Source organism: Mirounga leonina, unplaced genomic scaffold (genome assembly GCF_011800145.1).
Source record: "Mirounga leonina isolate KUSES-001 unplaced genomic scaffold, KU_Mleo_1.0 Mir_481, whole genome shotgun sequence".
In the NCBI taxonomy this organism is placed as follows: Eukaryota; Metazoa; Chordata; class Mammalia; order Carnivora; family Phocidae; genus Mirounga; species Mirounga leonina.
In genome coordinates this window covers 425169-444179 of record NW_023270773.1, presented here as the reverse complement: position 1 = coordinate 444179, position 19011 = coordinate 425169, and the positions used below count along the sequence as shown (strand labels likewise).

At 48.5% G+C, this 19011-nt stretch overlaps 2 protein-coding genes across 6 annotated transcripts in view; both read left to right on the top strand.

Moving 5' to 3' along the window:
• UFD1 (ubiquitin recognition factor in ER associated degradation 1) overlaps positions 1-9268 on the top strand; it is a 33563-nt gene extending 24295 nt beyond the window's left edge. For both annotated transcript variants that reach the window (XM_034989121.1, XM_034989120.1), the window contains exons 10-12: positions 3336-3424; positions 4558-4639; positions 8288-9268. In XM_034989121.1, coding sequence (XP_034845012.1) covers positions 3336-3424; positions 4558-4639; positions 8288-8362 — 246 coding nt within the window. In that variant the 3' untranslated portion in view covers positions 8363-9268. The remainder of the gene's footprint in view (positions 1-3335; positions 3425-4557; positions 4640-8287) is intronic.
• Positions 9269-10810: 1542 nt separating this feature from the next.
• Positions 10811-15153, top strand: CUNH22orf39 (chromosome unknown C22orf39 homolog). 4 transcript variants are annotated; one of them, XR_004676320.1, is made up of 4 exons: positions 10811-11039; positions 11188-11355; positions 13758-13860; positions 14086-14135. XR_004676320.1 is itself a non-coding variant. In XM_034989119.1 (3 exons), exons 1-3 carry the CDS (start codon positions 11016-11018, stop codon positions 14209-14211), a joined length of 318 nt encoding a protein of 105 aa, XP_034845010.1. In that variant the 5' UTR covers positions 10887-11015; the 3' UTR covers positions 14212-15153. The 4 variants fall into 4 exon arrangements, 2 of the variants coding, with proteins under 2 accessions (XP_034845010.1, XP_034845009.1); XR_004676319.1 differs by having other exon boundaries at positions 10812-11039; positions 14083-14164; XM_034989119.1 differs by lacking the exon at positions 13758-13860 and having other exon boundaries at positions 10887-11039; positions 14086-15153.
• The last annotated feature ends 3858 nt before the right edge of the window (positions 15154-19011 follow it).

Sequence of the window (19011 nt, the reverse complement as noted above, 5' to 3'; positions counted from 1 at the left end):
GCCACCCAGGCGCCCGTCTACCAAACATTTAAAGAAGAATTAATACCTATTCTTCTGAAACTGTTCCAGAAAATAGAAATGGAAGGAAAACTTCCAAACTCCTTTTATGAGGCCAGCATTACCTTGATCCCAAAACCAGACAAAGACCCCATCAAAAAGGAGAATTACAGACCAATATCCCTGATGAACATGGATGTAAGAATTCTCACCAAAATACTAGCCAATAGGATCCAACAGTACATTAAAAGGATTATTCACCATGACCAAGTGGGATTTATCCCTGGGGTGCAAGGTTGGTTCAACATCCGCAAATCAATCAGTGTGATACAATACATTAACAAAAGAAAGAACAAGAATCATATGATCCTCTCAATAGATGCAGAAAAAGCTTTTGACAAAGTACAGCATCCTTTCTTGATCAAAACTCTTCGGAGTATAGGCATAGAGGGTACATACCTCAATATCATAAAAGCCATCTATGAAAAACCTACAGCGAATATCATTCTCAATGGGGAAAAACAGAGCTCTCCCCCTAAGGTCACGAACACGGCAGGGATGTCCACTATCACCACTGCTATTCAGCATAGTATTGGAAGTCCTAGCCACAGCACAGACAACAAAAAGAAATAAAAGGCATCCATATCAGCAAAGAAGAAGTCAAACTCTCACTCTTTGCAGATGATATGATACTTTATGTGGAAAACCCCAAAGACTCCACCCCAAAACTGCTAGAACTCATACAGGAATTCAGTAAAGTGGCAGGATATAAAATCAATGCACAGAAATTGGTGGCATTCCTATACACCAACAACAAGACAGAAGAAAGAGAAATGAAGGAGTCGATCCCATTTACAATTGCACCCAAAACCATAAGATACCTAGGAATAAATCTAACCAAAGAGACAAAGGATCTGTATGCAGAAAACTATAAAAATACTCATGAAAGAAATTGGGGAAGACACAAAGAAATGGAAAAACGTTCCATGCTCATGGATTGGAAGAACAAATATTGTGAAGATGTTAATGCTACCTAGAGCAATCTACACATTCAATGCAATCCCCATCAAAATACCATCCACTTTTTTCAAAGAAATGGAACAAATAATCCTAAAATTTGTATGGAACCAGAAAAGACCCCGCATAGCTAGAGGAATGTTGAAAAAGAAAAGCAAAGCTGGCGGCATCACAATTCCGGACTCCAGCTCTATTACAAAGCTGTCATCATCAAAACAGTGTGGTACTGGCACAAAAACAGACACATAGATCAATGGAACAGAATAGAGAGCCCAGAAATGGACCCTCGACTCTATGGTCAACTCATCTTCGACAAAGCAGGAAAGAATGTCCAATGGAACAAAGTCTCTTCAACAAATGGTGTTGGGAAAATTGGATAGCCACATGCAGAAGAATGAAACTGGACCATTTCCTTACACCACACACAAAAATAGACTCCAAATGGTTGAAAGACCTCAGTGTGAGACAGGAGTCCATCAAAATCCTAAAGGAGAACACAGGCAGCAACCTCTTTGACCTCAGCCGAAGCAACTTCTTCCTAGAAACATCGCCAAAGCAAGGGAAGCAAGGGCAAAAATGAACTATTGGGACTTCATCAAGATAAAAAGCTTTTGCACAGCAAAGGAAATAGTCAACAAAACCAAAAGACAACCGACAGAATGGGAGAAGATATTTGCAAATGACATATCAGATAAAGGGCTAGTATCCAAAATCTATAATGAACTCATCAAACTCAACACCCAAAGAACAAAGAATCCAATCAAGAAATGGGCAGAAGACATGAACAGACATTTTCCCAAAGAAGACATCCAAATGGCCAACAGACCCATGAAAAAGTGCTCAATATCCCTCGGCATCAGGGAAATCCAAATCAAAACCTCAATGAGATACCACCTCACACCAGTCAGAATGGCTAAAATTAACAAGTCAGGAAACAACAGATGTTGGCGGGGATGCGGAGAAAGGTGAACCCTCCTATACTGTTGGTGGGAATGCAAGCTCGTGCAGCCACTCTGGAAAACAGTATGGAGGTTCCTCAAAAAGTTGAAAATAGAGCTACCATATGATCCAGCAATTGCACTACTGGGTATTTACCCCAAAGATACAAAAGTAGGGATCCGAAAGGGTACGTGCACCCCGATGTTTATAGCAGCAATGTCCACAATAGCCAAACTGTGGAAAGAGCCAAGATGTCCATCGACAGATGAATGGATAAAGAAGAGGTGGTATATATATACAATGGAATATTATGCAGCCATCAAAAGGAATGAGATCTTGCCATTTGCAACGACATGGATGGAACTGGAGGGTATTATGTTGAGTGAAATAAGTCAATCAGAGAAAGACATGTATCATATGACCTCACTGATATGAGGTATTTTTATTCGCAGGAAACAAACTGAGGGTTGCTGGAGTGGGTGGTGGGATGGGAGGGATGGGGTGACTGGGTGATAGACACTGGGGAGGGTATGTGCTCTGGTAAGTGCTGTGAATTGTGCAAGACTGTTGAATCTCAGATCTGTACCTCTGAAACAAATAATGCAATATATGTTAAGAAAAAAAAGAAGAAGAAGGTAGAGGGAGGGGAAGAATGAAGCGGGGGAAATCGGAGGGGTGGACGAACCATGAGAGATGATGGACTCTGAAAAACAAACTGAGGGTTCTAGAGGGGAGGGGGGTTGGGAGGATGGGTTAGCCTGGTGGTGGGTATTGAGGAGGGCACATTCTGCATGGAGCACTGGGTGTTATGCACAAACAATGAGTCATGGAACACTACATCTAAAACTAATGATGTAATGTATGGGGATTAACATATTAATAAAAATATATATATAAACGGAAAAAAAAAAAAAAAAGGAAGTTGCAGCGTGACCTCCCAGCACTGCGGCCCGCCAGCCTCCCTGGGAAGCAGGTGGAGATGTCCAGGGTGTTGGCAGCAGAGGAGTTAGGACTGGAAAGTGGAGCTGAGCTGTGTGGGGCAGCTGCAACAGAGGCTTAGCCCACCCCGGGATGTGGGGGGGGGGGGCAAGCTGGGTGGCCCTGCAGAGGCTGGGGCAGAACTTTCAACCTATCCTTAGCTACTGGCTGCCCTTGTAGGGTGGCTTTGTTTGGGCCAGGAGGTTCCTTTCATCTCACAGCAGTCCCCTGAGGGGCTCGGCGGAAAGTTCTTGGCTGTCTGTCCACCAGCAGCTGGGGAGTGAGGGCTTCAGTCCTTAAGGGTTCTGAGCAGCACCTCCCACACACATCCTGGCAGCAGTCTCTGGCCACAGGGCACATGTGTGCTCACTAGTTCTTGCGCACTCTCCTGCTCCCTCATCCAGGCCTTCTCCGGCTCCGGGAATAGACTGGATGGGAAGAAGAAAGGTGTAGAACCCAGCCCCTCCCCAATCAAGCCTGGAGACATTAAAAGGTGGGTCTGCTCTGGCTCTGCTTCCACCCTGATGCTTTGTCATCCTCCAGGGAGGCTCTGTGCCAGATTCCTGGGGTGGGTCTACCTCACTCGAGCTCCAGAGACAAAGCCTGGACCAAGGAGGCTGGCGGTGTGGATGGATGGCCCCTGCCTGCTCTCCTCAGTGGGCTGGAGCACCACCAAAGCCCATGTTTCCTGGTGGGGGTTGAGGGGGGAGGATATTGGTGCCCTGCCTCATCCGCCAAGCCTCTCCCACTGCAGTCCAGCCTCCCTCGGTGCCCGCAGTTCAGCCTCCGCCTGCCTCCAAGTGGTACCTGATCAGCTTCCTCTCCTGTTTCAGATCTTTCTGGTTCCTGTTTAGTCATCTTTCCATTTTCCTGTTTTGTGACTTCTAATAATTGATCAAGTCCCCTTATGTCAACTTTCCTCAAACAGGAGGCCGGAGCTGCCTTACTTAATGTGTTTTTGTCGTTTGGCTCAAGGACTATCAGAGCAGGTTCCTGCTCTGGTGGCCGTCATTGAGGTGGTGGGGATGAGATATGTCACCTGTCTACTGTGTGTGTTAGAGCAAAAGGAGAATGCTGGAAGTGTGGTGTTTTTTTAAGATTTTATTTATTTGAGAGAGAGAACATGAGCAGGGGGAGAGGGAGAAGCAGGCTTCCCGCTGAACAGGGATCCTGACGTGGGGCTCGATCCCAGGACTCTGGGATCATGGCCTGAGCTAAAGGCAGACGCCCAACCGACTGAGCCAGCCAGGTACCCCTGGAAGTGTGATTTTTACCCAGTCTTGAGAGAGTGTAAAGAGTTTAGTGAGAATGTAGCCCTTGCAGGGTCTGTGAGGCTAGAGGACAGAGATGGTGAGGGCCCCCCAAGCCTCCAGGTGGCCCCTCACTTCAGGCCAGGCACCAGGTCTACAGGCCTCTGCCCCAGTTGCCTTCTGATTACTTCAGGAAGGATGCTGGGGAACACCAGAGGGCTGGCCCAAGGCCAGAATGGGTACAGTGGTATACCCTAGAGTGAGTCGCCAGGATGACGCTTGTCTGCTCTGCTTGCTTTTCTCTTGATTGCCAGGAATGAACTTTAATGCTTTTCTCCTGCAACTAACATTTTTCTTCCTCTCTTTCCTTCCACAGAGGAATTCCCAATTATGAGTTTAAACTTGGTAAGATCACTTTCATAAGAAATTCACGTCCACTGGTCAAAAAGGTTGAAGAGGTGAGTTTATTTCACTGGTAAGGAGAAGTGTTTTTGTTAGTGACGACTTTCCATTCTGAATGAGGCCGTTTCTGTCCTATTTCCCCCCATGCCCGGGGCGCTCCTCTCGCTGGTACCCTGATTATCCTGCTGAGGCTGTGTGGGGTGTGTGCAGGCCATAGCTCTGGTGTCACCTGGTAGTGGTGATCAGCACCATACCAGCTCACAGAGCCCTGACCCAAGTGCCAGGCCCCATGTTGGTGCTTTATACTTAACTATTTAATGCCCAGCCAGTCCCTTGCGGTGGCTGTTGTGATTGTCTGCATTTTACAGATTTGAGCATGAAGATGTGTGGAGGCGAGGGCACCCAGGGTGCAGGGGTAAGCTCCTGACCAATACATGGCCGCCTTTGTGCCACCACCCTCTAGAAGTGGTCTCCACTGAGACCTGAGGGGGAAGGGCCTCCCCCGGCCCAGGAGTTCCCCTGTAACAGGAAGGGAAGGCTGCAGGTGGGGGCAGGTGTTGGCAAAGGGTAGGTTCCCACCTTGTGGGCACTTCTTTCAAGTGTTGGAAACCAGCTCAGAAAACCCAGCACACCCTACTGCAGATCACCCACCCCACCTGGCAGCCATGGCCATTGTGCTGTGTATTTCTAGAACACCAACACTTTAGACCCACCGCTCTCCTGGTTCCTTTTCTCAAAGGCTCAGTCTCTTGGGGATCTAGAGTAGGCTAGAAGGCAGATGTTCTGTGAGCACATTCAGGATAGACTGCTAGCTAGGACCAGTTACTGGCTAGCTCCTGGCTGCAGGGCCATCATCAGCCTCTTGACCACTGAACTCTTCCCCTCTACCTGTGCGGTGGTTGGGGAACTTCCAGGCTCAGAGGAACAAGTGTGGTTCCCAATGAGACCTCAGCCTCTGATTCCTCCTTGAGTGCCTTTCCAGGCCTTTGCCAGCTACAGGCTGGGGCTTGCTGCCTTGGGCCTAGAGGCCTCAGCAGGGGCTTCCTCCAGGCTGACTTGTGACCTGAGTACTGGAGAGGGAGCGCGAGGCTGGCAGGCATAGCTGGAGCTGTTTAATCCATAAGTATTCAAGAAGAAATGCATGGCTAATGATGGGACTGAGGGTACATGCTTAGCTCCACCCCATCCTGAACCCCCACAAAGCTGTGGCACAAGGTAATAAGGTAATAAAGACATTGACGAGAAGAGGAGGCAACTGCTACAAAACTTTGAAAGCCCCAGAACAGAAGGACAAGTGGTAACAGACCGCATAGGCCGTGGGAAGCTGCATCCTGAGCTGCTTGTGGTTTAGATAGAGCTCTGAAAGGCACCTCTGGAAATGGGGGGCTAAAGATGGAATGTGTGTCACAAAGAACTTAGAACCACAGCACCGCCCCCGCCCCCTCCCCGGCCCCGTTGGGGCTGTGCCTGCCTGACCCCCAAAAAAGCTGGTGGCTCGTCTTCTGGAAGAGGCATCATGGCAGGTCCCTAGACTGGGGCCATCAGCAGAGTGGATAGCAGGACTGAACTAAAAGAATGAGTGACAGTTTGCATCCTGAATGTTGTCACCCTTGGTGTCCTTCCCTTGGCTCCCACACTGGCTGCCAGGGTTGCTCACTGCAGTTGGAGGAGCTTTCTCTGGACAGTCTGGCGAGCCCTGAGGAATGTCCTAGACAGCTCACCCCAGTGTGGAGACTGGAGTCAGAAAGTTTCTACTTTCTGAAGAGTTCTGAAAAGAGATTAGAGAAACCAAAGGGTCAGGAACCATCAGGGAAATAATTTCCCCAAATGGAAAGGCATGAGTTTGCAGCCAAGAGGGCCCCCTGAGCATCCAGCACCATGAATGAAAACAGCCCCCTATCAAGGCAAAGATCCTAAAGCTTCCAGAAGGAGGAAAGAGGTTATGCCCAGATTAAGAATGGCATCATCTTAGCGCAAGACACAGGAAGCTAGGAGATAATGGAGCAGCGTCTCTAAAATTCTGAGAGGAAACTTTCACAAAAAAATCTGTACTCAGCTCTTATGGGCTGAATTGTGTTCCCCCAAATCCTTTGTTGAAGCTTTAACCCCCAGCACCTCAGGATGTGACTGTGTTTGGAGGTAAGGCCTTTACAGAGGTGATTAAGTTAAAATGAGGCCAGTAGGGTGGCCCCTAATCCAGTCTGACTCTTCCTATAAGAAGAGGAAAATTGGATGTACAGAGGAAAGACCATGCAAGCACATCACAAGAAGGCAGCCATCTGCAAGCCAAGGAGCGAGGCCTCAGAAGAAACCAACCCTGTCAGCACCCTGATCTTGGGCTTCCATTCCCCAGAACTATGAGAAACCTAATGTCTGTAGTTTCAGCCGCCCAGTCTGTGGTATTTTGTTATGGCAGCCCTAGCATGCTAACAATAGTCAACGTATCAGGGAAATGTGAGAGTAGAAAAAGCGATTTTCAGACATGTAGGATCTCACAAAAGGATATTCCTCAAGTACCCTTTCTCAGGAAGCGTTTGGAGGATATACCCTACTAAAATGAAGGCATAAAGTAGAAATAAGAAAGCCCTAGATCCAGGAAACAGGGAGCCCTGAAACTATTCGCAGCACCAAGAGGATGGCCAGTCTAAGCAGGGCAGCTTAAAGGGCCTACAATATACACCTTCAAGTAGACAAAACCAGCAGGATGCCTGCTGTGATTGAAAGTGTGCAGAAGAGAGAAGCCAGATACAGGGACAGCAGGACAAAGCGAAGGCTCTGCAGGAAAGGAAGACTGAATGGCTCAGCTATGACCCAAATGTACATGGTCGCCACCACATAAGCCCTGTACAGGCCCCCGCCAGCAATACACTCCTGCGTGGGGTGGGGAGGGGCAGGTGCAGGGCTATGTATCAGGGAGTGTGAAATCCTCTTCCGTAGAGTGCCTCCAACTGATTAGCAATACAAGCTCGTTAAAGATACCTGCTGTTTTCAGTTGAGAAAAAACAGGCCCTCTTTCTGTTGGTGGGAAAATAGCTTGATAGAATGTTTCTGAGGGCTGGTTAGTGACCATAACATTAAAAGCCTTAAAAATATGTACAATTCTAAAAAAAAACCACCAAAAATAAAAACAACTGTGCAATCCTTTTATGGTAGAATAACACTTCTAAGAAAAAGATCAGAGTTGTGTGCAAACACATTAAGCTGCTCACCACAGCAGCTTAAAATATCACAAACCTGGAAGTAACGTCCAATGGTGGAAGATTGCCTCTCCCAATGATGGAATTCTCTGTAGCCTTTAGAGTGTACTAGAAAAGAAATTCATCGACTTGAGACTCAGGAAGTATGAGAAAGATTTACATAAGCATATATAGTAAAGTGGCTAGAAATATTTTTGGGTGGTGGAGTTATAGATGATTTTTCTTTTAGAGGTGTATTTTATATTTTTTACATTTTGAAAACGTGATACTTCTGCAAAAGGATGTACATTCAATCTGAGAATAAAGGCTGTGGTAGAGGCATAGTTGTGATTCTCTGGTTTTGTTTCTCAATTCAATAGATTATGATTTCTATTTCAAAGCCATTTCTTATTATGAATAATGGGGAAGTAAGGTAAATTGGTGGCTGGCACATGAGTCAACAGAATCAAGCATTTATTCTAAGCCTCCAAGGAGTTTCTGAAAATAGTATTTTATCTTCATACTCAGGATGAAGCTGGAGGCAGATTCGTCGCTTTCTCTGGAGAAGGACAGTCGTTGCGTAAAAAGGGAAGAAAGCCATAAGTTGGGACTGTTGGCTGATTGGAAAATAAAATAATCAATTGCAACATAATGGCTTTTAGTTACTGGCTCTGATGGAGATGAGACTGTTGCAGTGGATGCTCTGTCACTTTAGGTTTTGTTTAGAGTTACCTAAGAATTACCGCGTGTGACCTGTAAGTGGAACATTCAGACTTGGTGGATGATTTTGGGAAGGAGAAACCTTACTCTGAGATCCTGCAGGCAGCCTCCTCCTTGCCCCTTCTTGCTTTCAGCCCTTGAGGGGTGCTCCCAATGCCTTAGCCAAAGCAGAGTTCCCTAATTCCTGATAAAAATCAATGGAAGGGATTGAATTGCTCTAACTTGAGGTGTTGTTTCCCTTTTTTTCACTTATCCTTTGTTTTTCCAGGTCGATAGCTTAGAGCGTTACCTTTGGCCTAGAAAAAAGTGGCTTAAATAGAGACATGCTCTATAAATAGTGGTTATCCCATTACTCTGGCTGCAATTTAAGTGTATGAGGAAGGGTGTTTTTATTTTACATATTGATATTTTTTTTTTCCAAAAGAACCATTCTTCAGAAGGTGGATTCCTGATCTGAATACACTTCATCTTGTAATTTGATTTCATATGGAAATAACTTGCTCGTTAATGAATCGGTTCTACAGTGAAACAACTTCATGATGAAGCACAAATATGAATATTAGAATAAATAAGTGCTAAAGATAATTTCTCCTTCCCTACCCCCCACTCCCAGTTAATGTATTAAATTATCCAAGGTTCTGCTGGCCTACCTTTTTTATTAGCATTAATTTGGTCTCAGATCACTTTCTATAATGTGAGATCTTTTGACATGTTAATCTAATTTAATCTCTTTTGTTCCTTGAAAAGAATTTTACATCAAGAATTTCAAATAAAAACAGGCAATGATTAAACCTGGATTGCCTCTAAATGTTTGATTAGGTATCAACATGGGTTGGTGGTTGGGCCACCAGCCAGGAGTTGGAGGAAGACTTGCTTGCAGGTGTCCCTTGTTCCATCCTGCCATTAGAAAAGAGCTCCTCTGGGGGGCTTCTGGAGAATGTATGGAGAAATGAGGCTCTCTGACCCCTGCACTGGGGATGGTCAGCCTGAGCAGGGTCTCCTCTTGTAGGAGGACTCCTGCTTGAAGGTAGAGGGGTCCATCTCTGGATAGAGCTCCTTCAACACACAAGAGAGGATGTTCCCTTCAGGATGGTGGCCCAGGGTCCACCCACATGTCATCAGATCAAGATCATAGGTGATTGTCATGAAGATGAGGGCTGGGCTATGGCCCAAACAGTCACCACTGATGATGGACAAGGTTTCAAGAGGCATGAAGCACTGCTGTGACCCGTGATCCTCCACTTAAGGCACATCTGTTTCACTAGCCAAGGCAGAAGTCCTCCTTGGTGGGTGGGCAGCCTCCATTTGCAGGATCACATTGGCTAATGTGTCATTTGATGCATAATGAATTTTACAGGAAGGCACTAACTGGCCTTGGGTTTTTGTCTTCCCTAAGCAACACCTACTGTGTAAGCAATGAAATCACTCATGGTCCTTTGCTTGAGCCACACTTCCCTGCCTGGGCCAGCTTCTGGTAACAAGCGGGGAGGGGTAACCCAGAGCAAAAATCCTGGTCATTACTGCTGCACCCTGGCCTGCAGCCTTCTCTGTCTTCAAGCTTGGTCTGTGAGCCAGCTTAGCAGGAGCCCTGGTAAAATTGCATCTTTCTGGCCCACCTTGAGGGAGTCTGACCCAGTCTCGTTACTGGGGTGGGCCCAGCAACCGCGTTGTAAGGGACTCCCCCGTGGAGGATTAAGTTTGCGTAAGTTGGAGAACCTCTGCATAGGTATTGCAGGGCTACTCTGCAGATTACCAGGCACTTTGCTTTTTATTGCCTCTTGTGCACCTCTCCTGTTTATAAACGTTCCGTGTCTTCCCACGCCTCAGAGTAAAGCCTTCACTCCTAATCAGACATGCAAGGCGCCCCACACTTGCAAGGTTCTCTCCTCTACCCCGTGACACACACAGCCTCCACGCCTTTGACCAGCCCACCGCTGTGCTCAGAAAACCCTTCGCTCGCCTCCACTACCATCCTGCGTTCCCTCGGGAAATCATCCGGCGCCCTAGACCGCCAACTACCTACTGGTCACGCCCAGCCACCCTCACCGAGTCCGCTGCAGCCGCAGACTTGGCAGCTTTGCCACAGGGCGTTGATGCTCAGTATGTGCTTATGAAAGCGAACCCTATCTTTTGAGATTTCATTAAACTGCTGAAAACCGGCCTGGACCCCGTGGTTTCAGAAATAGCTAACTTCAGGTGGCTGTGCAGCCCGGGACGCCCGCCGGGCACCAGGCGAAGGGCCGCTGTCATCCATTTGGCCTGGCAGGCTGCACGCCCGGCGTTCTACCTCCGGACACGCCCCCGCCCGCACGGTCCCTAGGCCCTCCTGGGCGTCTCCTCCGCTTGTCACCGCCCCCCGGCTGTTATTGGCGGCTCAGCCCGGATGTCTTGTTTATCGGCGCGTGTCACGGTGGGTGCCGAGTCAAGCGTCACATCTCGGAGTTCATTGGCTCCTCTCCGTCAAACACGCGGTGCGTCTGTCTGCAATCTTCACTGGCCAGCGAGCTCAGAGGTGGGGTTCCGCAGTCGCCCGGACATGGCGGACGGCGGCGCCTGGCGGGTAAGCGCGGGGGGCGCCCGGGACGTGCAGGAACCTCCTTGGGCCCGACGGCCGGGTTACCCGAGCCTTCTCCCAAGGAGGGGACGGGATGGGGCTCCCTAGGCGGGCAGTGCAGCGGCCTCCGGCTCAGGCGTGCTTCTCGCTGCAGCCGCCGCGCCCCTGCGAGGCCTACCGCGCCGAGTGGAAACTCTGCCGCAGCGCCAGACACTTCCTGCACCACTACTACGTCCACGGCGAACGGCCGGCCTGCGAGCAGTGGCGGCGCGACCTGGCCAGCTGCCGGGAGTGGGAGGAGCGCCGAAGCGCGGAGGCCCAGGTGCACGGGGGAGCCGGGGGTGGCCCTTGGGCCGCGGGGGTGCATTGCCCCGGCGTTCGAGTGCGCGGACCACACCCTCCCCCACATTCCAGGCCCCGGGACACTGGGAGAGGAGTACTGCCTGGGTCCCTCCTTTTGCTGTGCTTCCTTTCTCTTGAGAAATATCAAAAATTAGTATATCAGCGGGGCTTTCAGACACTGAGGGACAAAGAAAGGAGAACGTAGAGTGGTTTGGAGAGAAAGGAGAGATCCCCTAACAGTGACAGTGTCCTCAGCAGGCCTGCGGAGGGGGTGATATTGCTGAGGCCTGAAAGACCAGGAACCAGCCTTAACAGCCTTCACCCGGCCCAAGGCGGGGCGCATCTGAGGAACACAAAGAAGGGTCAAGTGCTTGGAGCAGGAGGGTGGGCTGTAGAGGGGTAGGGGGTTAGGCTGGAGAGGTACCAGGGACCTGGTGGGCCTTAAAGAAGGGTTTAGATTCAGCCTAAACGTGTGCTGGGAAGCATGACTTGATTTATATCTTTAAAAGATCAGTCTGGGGGTCCTGGGTAGCTCAGTTAGTTAAGCGTCTGACTCTTTGATACCAGCTCAGGTCTTGATCCCAAGGTCATGAGTTCAAGCCCGCATTGGGCGCCAGGCTGGGCATGGTTAAAAAAAGGGGGGGGGGGGGCCGTGCCGGGAGTGCCTGGGTGGCTCAGTTGGTTGGGCAACTGACTCTTGATTTGGGCTCAGGTCGTGATTTCTGGATTGTGGGATCAGGCTCCACGCTGGTGAGGGAGCCTGCTTGGGATTCATTTTCTTTCTCTCTCTCTCTCTCTTTCTCCCTCTCCCCCCACTCCACTCCTCCCCACCTCTCTTAAAAATATATAGATATAGATATTTATCAGTTTGACTGCCAGGGTGGGAGAGTGTATTATGAAGGACCAAAGAGACCAGTGAGGAGGTGGTTCTGGTTTTCCATTCATTCAGCAAATACTTATCATGTTGGGAGCTCTTAAAGATACAGGAGTGATGAGAACAGAGCCCCTGCCCTTCTGGCACCTTCATTCTAGTCTAGAATAGGCAGTGGTGCCTTGGAACTGTTGTGGATGGGGACATGAAGAGAAGCTTGAGGGTGCAGTGCTCATGGGGAAGGGGGAAGGGGACCCAGCAGGACTGGCAACTGCTTCAGCATGGTTAAATGTATGTGATTATCAAACAAACAGATGTGGAAAGCAAGCTGCTGTATAAAAGAAAATGATGACAGGTCCATTATAAGTGGAAATCAAAAAATTGGGAAAGATAGCTTGTAGCCTATATAGCAAGAGATTAATAACGTTTTTTAGAGAGACCTCATATCAGAAAAATGGGGATGATTTCAGAATAGAAAAGTGGGCAAAGGGGTGCCTGGGTGGCTCAGTCGGTTGAGTGTCTGCCTTCAGGTCAGGTCATGATCCTAGGGTCCTGGGATGGAGCCCCGTGTCAGGCTCCCTGCTCAGCTGAGAGCGTACTTCTCCCTCTTCCCCTCCCTTTCCCCCTGCTCCTGCTTTCTCTCTCTGAAATAAATAAATTTTTTAAAAATCTTAAAAAAAAAAAAAAAGTAAAGAAAAGTGGGCAAAGGGCACAAAGAAAGAATTCATTCAAAAAGAAAATCAAATGATCTGGTATACAAGGTCAAATGACAAGCGCTTTCTGCCCTGTGAAATATCAGAAGTGCCGATAAGGGTTTGGAGAGTCAGGGGTACTTGTGCAGTGTTGATGGAGTGTTACGTGTTCTGATTATCTGTCAAAAGGATACCTTTTGACCCCCTAGTTCTACTTCTGAAAGTCCATCCTAGGAAAGTAACTGGGTAACAGTGCAGTTAAAAGTTCAAAATATCTGGGGCACCTGGGTGGCTCAGTCAGTTAAGCGTCTGCCTTCAGCTCAGGTCATGATCCCAGGGTCCTGGAATCGAGCCCGCATTGGGCTCCCTGCGCGGCAGGAAGCCTGCTTCTCCCTCTCCCACTCCCCCTGCTTGTGTTCCTGCTCTCGCTGTCTCTCTCTCCGTCAAATAAATAAATAAAATCTTTTTTTTTTTAAGATTTTATTTATTTATTTGAAAGAGAGAGACACAGCGAGATGAGAGAGAGAAGATGAAATTATATATGTAAAAAGGCCAGCATAGTGCTTGGCACCTACTAAGTGCACCTTTCATGGTCATAAGGTACTGCCCAGTGTTTATTGTGGGAGGAGAGTGGCAGAGAAAAGCCCGCAGGTTGAGTGGCACTTATTGTGTCTTTCCTCTGGATTCCTCGCCTGTCCAGGGCTCCCTGGGCATGTGTCTCTTGCCTCATCCTCCCCACTGTGGCCACTCTTTCAGACTCCTGTCTCGTGCTCGCTTTGGCAGCACATATACTAAAATCAGATTCTTGTCTTCTCTCAGCTCAGCCTCATGCTGGTTCCAGCAGGTAAATCTGGTTAGGTCAACTGAAGACATCAAGTCCTGAGGCCCAGAAGAGGACATTTTAAACTTTACTCAAATTCTGGTATCTGCACAATAGTTTTTCACAATAGCTTGGGAGAAAGAATGATACAGATCTGTGTGTTTTAGTATGGAATAGTCGCCAAGGTTTATTAGGTAGAAGCAGCCAAGTTCTGGAGTGGTATGTGCCATACGCTTTGTTGTCCAGCTTGTTTGGGAGGGTGCTGAGGAGGAGGGAGGTACAGGGGCCACGTGAGCCGAAGTGACTGGGGTCTCCTTTGTACAGCAGTCCCTCTGTGAGAGCGAGCGTGCAAGAGTCCAGGCTACACGGAAGCATGCCCTGGTGTGGGCCCTAAGGCAGAGCCCTCCTGCAGACTGGCACCTCCCTCTGCCACAGGACGAGAAAGACCAGTGATGAGCACTCCTGAACGGCTTCCTCTGATCTGTTTTAAATGGGGCTGTCGCAAGACCCTGAGGACGGTGACGGGCCCAAACAGTCTAGTGGGTCCCTGAAGCTTCCACTCGGCTTAGAACACAGAGCCTGAGGTCTCCAGCCCTAATTGCCCACTCCTGCTGCTGCCTTGCTCTGACACAGTTTCACCCACTGCACAGCTTCCAGGATGCCAAACACCATTGCAGAGCCCGGTGAGCAGCCAGGTCAGGCTGGTTCATGCTCCCCGCTGGGGACAACAGCACTCTCAGGTAAACTCTTGAGTGATAGCCCTGATCCAAGTGGATACATAGGGCGGTCAGAACGAGGTAACTAAATGGTTGTGCTGTGGTGAACACCTGTCCTGGTCCTGGTTTGGTGACACTGTGCATTGCCAGCCCCTGGTGCTTACACGGAGCTATTAGCCCACTCACTAAGTTCCTCTGTGGACACAGACAGGGTGTTGCTCCTTGTAGGATACAGGCCCTCTTGAAGACTCTGGCTTTTAAGAAACGCACACAGCTACAGAATACACAACCTCACGTTAAAAGGGTTCATAGAAAAACAAAAACAAAAACAAAAAAAAATAAAAGGGTTCATAGACCCTTGGCTTAAGAAACCCAAGCCCAAGACACGTGGAATTTTAGTCTCTTTCCTTTAAAACTTCCCTTGGTCAGTTTTAGAAAATGTAGATTATATCAAATGCCATTTCGCACGTTTGATTTCAAATAGAAGCTGAAAATTAAATCCACAATTTAATAGTTGAGATTGTTAGATTTAGCACCTGACATTATTGTGCTCGGACAGTATTGGAATTTTGTATACTTATACTCTTGTAGATGTTTTTAAAATATATGTTTATGAACCAACAAGAACTCTAGTTCTTGAAGAGGTCTTTTTTTATCACTAATAAAATGATTTAGCATCTCATGGCTGCAGAGCAGGCCCTGTGGTGTGGGGCCAAGGGCAAGGCTGGCTGTGTGCCCTGAAGCCTCACTGCTCCTTCCTGGACCAACTGCCATTTTATTTTTATTTATTTATTTTTTTAGATTTTATTTATTTATTTGACAGAGACAGCGAGAGCAGGAACACAAGCGGGGGGAGTGGGAGAGGGAGAAGCAGGCTTCCCGCGGAGGACCCTGGGACCATGACCTGAGCCGAAGGCAGTCGCTTAACCAACTGAGCCACCCAGGCGCCCTCCAACTGCCATTTTAGTACCTCCCTCACAACTGGGCCCCAACCTGGCCACAGGCAGTGGGTCAGACATCTTTTAACTCATTCTTTGGGGCAAAATAATCCCATCACTTCAGAAGGGCGTACATTAAAGAATAGACGTTGCCCTCTCCTGTGTGCATTTTCTCCTGTGTTACCCCAAGAGTCCCTGTGACTGTGCATACCTCTAAGTGCTGGGGGATCTGCACATAGGACCCCAATAACCTCTCCCTGTGTATGTACCTGTGAGTGGTAGGGGTGTGTGCACACAGGTCCCCAATGATCCTTCCCTGTGACTGTGTGTACCTGTCAATGGGGGAGAGGGGGTGGGTGCACACAGGTCCCCAGTGGTCCTTCCCTGTGACTGTGTGTACCTGTCAATGGGGGGAGATGGGGTTGTGCACACAGGTCCCCAGTGATCCTTCCCTGTGACTCTGTCCCTAGGAGTGGTGAGGGGTGTGCACATAAGTCCCCAGTAGCCTCTCCCTGTGTGTGTGTGTGTGTGTGTGTGTACCTGTTGAGTGGTGGGAGCGTTTGCACACAGGTCCCCAAAGGTCCTTCCCTGTGACTGCGTGTACCTGAGTAGTGGGAGGTGTGCACATAGGAGCCCAGGAGCAGAGGTGAGTATAAAGAAGAACCTATCCCAGGGTGGGTGCCTTGATATCTAAGTCAGCCAGGGTAACTGCCTTGTGTCTGTGGCTACTTTCTGGAGCATTTCCGGCCAAGGAGAGAGGGAAGGCTGCTGGGAATCTACAGGCATTCTCTTCGAAACACAGGAAGGGACATTTGAATTTTGCAATCTGCATATGATCCCTTGGGGTTCCCGGGCTGGGGCTGTGGTAGCAGCCAGCACAGCAGTCCTGAGGGGCTCACCTCAAGGGATCCACATTCTCTGTGTGCTTGTTTAAGGCTGGAGGCTGCCCGCCGCTGAATGATGTGTTAGGAAGTCTTATTCCTTCTCTGCTGCTCAATGAGTTCCACACTGACAGATAATCATTGCTGCACAGAATGTTCCTACATCTGCTCGTGTTCACCCGTCACAACATCTGAGCACCGCTACATGGCCAGGTGGGGGTTGAGGCTCTGGGATTGCAGTCTTGAAATGGGCAAGCTGCCTTCAAAGAGTTCCAGTTGAGTTTAGGGGACAGACATAAACATTGAAACCTCATTAAGTAAGTATAAAATAATGGTAAGTGCTGTGAAGAAAATGGGCAGTGGGAAGATAGAGCAGCAGCTCTCACATTTTTTGCACAAAACCCGTAACAAGTTTTATGATCTGGTATATACTTTATATACTGCATATATGGTTGAAACAAGCCTCACAAAACAGTCCTTATCTGAACGATGTGTGATACACTGACATTTGCGGTTCTGTGCGACTGAAAATAAACTGCTGTATATGCAGCAACTTGGGTGAAACTCAAATTATGCCGAGTTAAAAAATCTTAAATGGGTGCATATGACGTAGTTCCATTTATGTAACATTGGTGAGATGATGTAATAATAGAGATGGAGAATGGCTAATGGTGCCAAGGGTAGGGATGGAAGGAGGGTGTGGATGTGGCTAGGGTACATAAGGGTATCCTGTGGTACTGGAACCTCGACCTCTACAGAGCTGCATGTGTGATGAAATTGTGTACTGTTAGATGTACACACAGATGAGTGCAGACATAATGGGAAACCCGAATGCATTCTGGGCTGTGCCTGTGTCAGTCTCTAGTCTCTTTCACACTGACTGTACATGGTGTGTAAGATGTTAATACTTGGGGAGGCTGGGAGAACCACACACAGACCCTCCTTGCATCTTTATTTCCAACCTCCTGTAAATCTGTAACTACTTCAAAATAAAAAGTTAAAACTGCTGGCCCTGACCCCGTGAATTGATTATACAACCTAATGGATGACACGTACTGTTTGAAAAGCACTACTACAAAGCACTTGCAGGGATGCCTGGGTGGCTCAGTCGGTTAAGCGTCTGCCTTCGGCTTGGGTCGTGATCCGAGGGACCTGGGATCAAGCCCCACATCAGGCTCCGTGCTCAGCGGGGAGCCTGCTTCTCCTTCTGCCTGCTGCTCCCCCTGCTTGTGCTCTGACAAATAAAATTAAAAAACAAAACAAAGCACCAGCAATGGGGGCAGGGAGGTGGGGTAGGCCTCAGCATCTGAGCCCAGACCTGGATGAAGAAGCCTGAGCCTTGTAGGGGAAGGAGCACATAGTCCACAAGGAACAATTAAGTGCCGTGTGCTGACCGGGGGTGGGGGGGGGGGGGTTGGGCAGAAGGCGGAGGGGGGTCTGTAAGGTGTGATCAGGGGTGGTGAACAGCCAAATGCCTGCCCTGGCTTGTGCTTCACGGAACCCTCTGGTTGCTGTGCAGAGGAGCTACAGGGGTTGGGGGGAGTGTCCACCTGGAGAGATCAGTTGGCTGCTGCAGTGGAACAGGCAAAATGTGGCAATGGTGTGGACCTCAAGATAGCAGTGAGGTGGTGAAAAGTGGCCAGATTCAGTATTTGTCTCAGAGGTAGAGTTAAAGAACTTAGAATCCTTAGGCAGCATTTTTATCCAGTAAAAATGTTTATCTAGTAAGTTTTTAAACCAAAAGTGAACCACACACCAGGAAAACAATCTGAATTCTTCCTCAAATGAAATGTTTCCCTGGTTTATCTGCACTAAGGCAGCGAAAAACCCAAACCCTTTCTGAGGTAGCAATGCAAGTCACTAGGAGAAATGGCTGTATTTGCTCACTGGACCTTCACTGTTATGGGCTGAATTGTGTTGTTCCCCACTCCCTCTAAATACCTGTGTTGAAGCTCTAACCCCTAATACCTCTGAATGTGACTATTTATAGAGATAGGGTGCTTAAAGAGGTAATTAATTTAAAATGAGGTCATTATACTGGGCCCTAATCCACTGACTAGTAGTATCCTTATTACGAGACAGGTACAGAGGGATGACCCTAGGAGGACCCAGGGAGAAGGTGGCTCTCTGCAAGCAAAGGAGAGCAGCTTTGCGGAAAAACCAATCCTGCCAACACCTTGATCTTGGAGTTCTGGCCTCAAGAACTATGAGAAACAAATTGCTGTTGTTTAAGCCCTCGGTCTGTGGTACTTTGTTCTCGCAGCCCCAGCACACTAATATATTTACTATTCCAGACTGACGCTTGAATAAGAGTCAGGTGCTACGCCCTCCTAGGGAACACAGCAACTTTAAGTAGTATGTCCCAGGCTCGCTCCACTGTCTTCAGCCTCCCTCCCCAGCTTAAAATCCAAAGCTGGCCCTGCCAAAGATGTGAGGAAGCTCCCGTGCTCCATTTGCCCAATGGAAGGCCCTGCCTCTCCTGTCTGCACAGGTATGCAGACAATACACAGCACATAGGCCACACATCTTTCACCTCTGCTCCTTGAGGTACTTAGCTGCCTCTTGCTGGTGGTGTCTACTCTACACAACTGGAATCTTCCTTTTTACTGGGGAGCAGTGGTAGATGTCTTGGTCATTCTCTCCCCAGTACAAGGGGAGCATCTCTCACCCCCATCAATCCTCAGGTGAATTAATTCTGACTCAAACTTAAGACAGAGA

Coding starts and splice junctions, on each gene's coding strand:
- CUNH22orf39 (XM_034989118.1), top strand. CDS start 11,016: ATGGCGGACGGCGGCGCCTGGCGG. Junction 11,040..11,187: donor CGGACGGCGGCGCCTGGCGG/GTAAGCGCGGGG, acceptor TTCTCGCTGCAG/CCGCCGCGCCCCTGCGAGGC. Junction 11,356..14,082: donor GCCGAAGCGCGGAGGCCCAG/GTGCACGGGGGA, acceptor TCCTTTGTACAG/CAGTCCCTCTGTGAGAGCGA.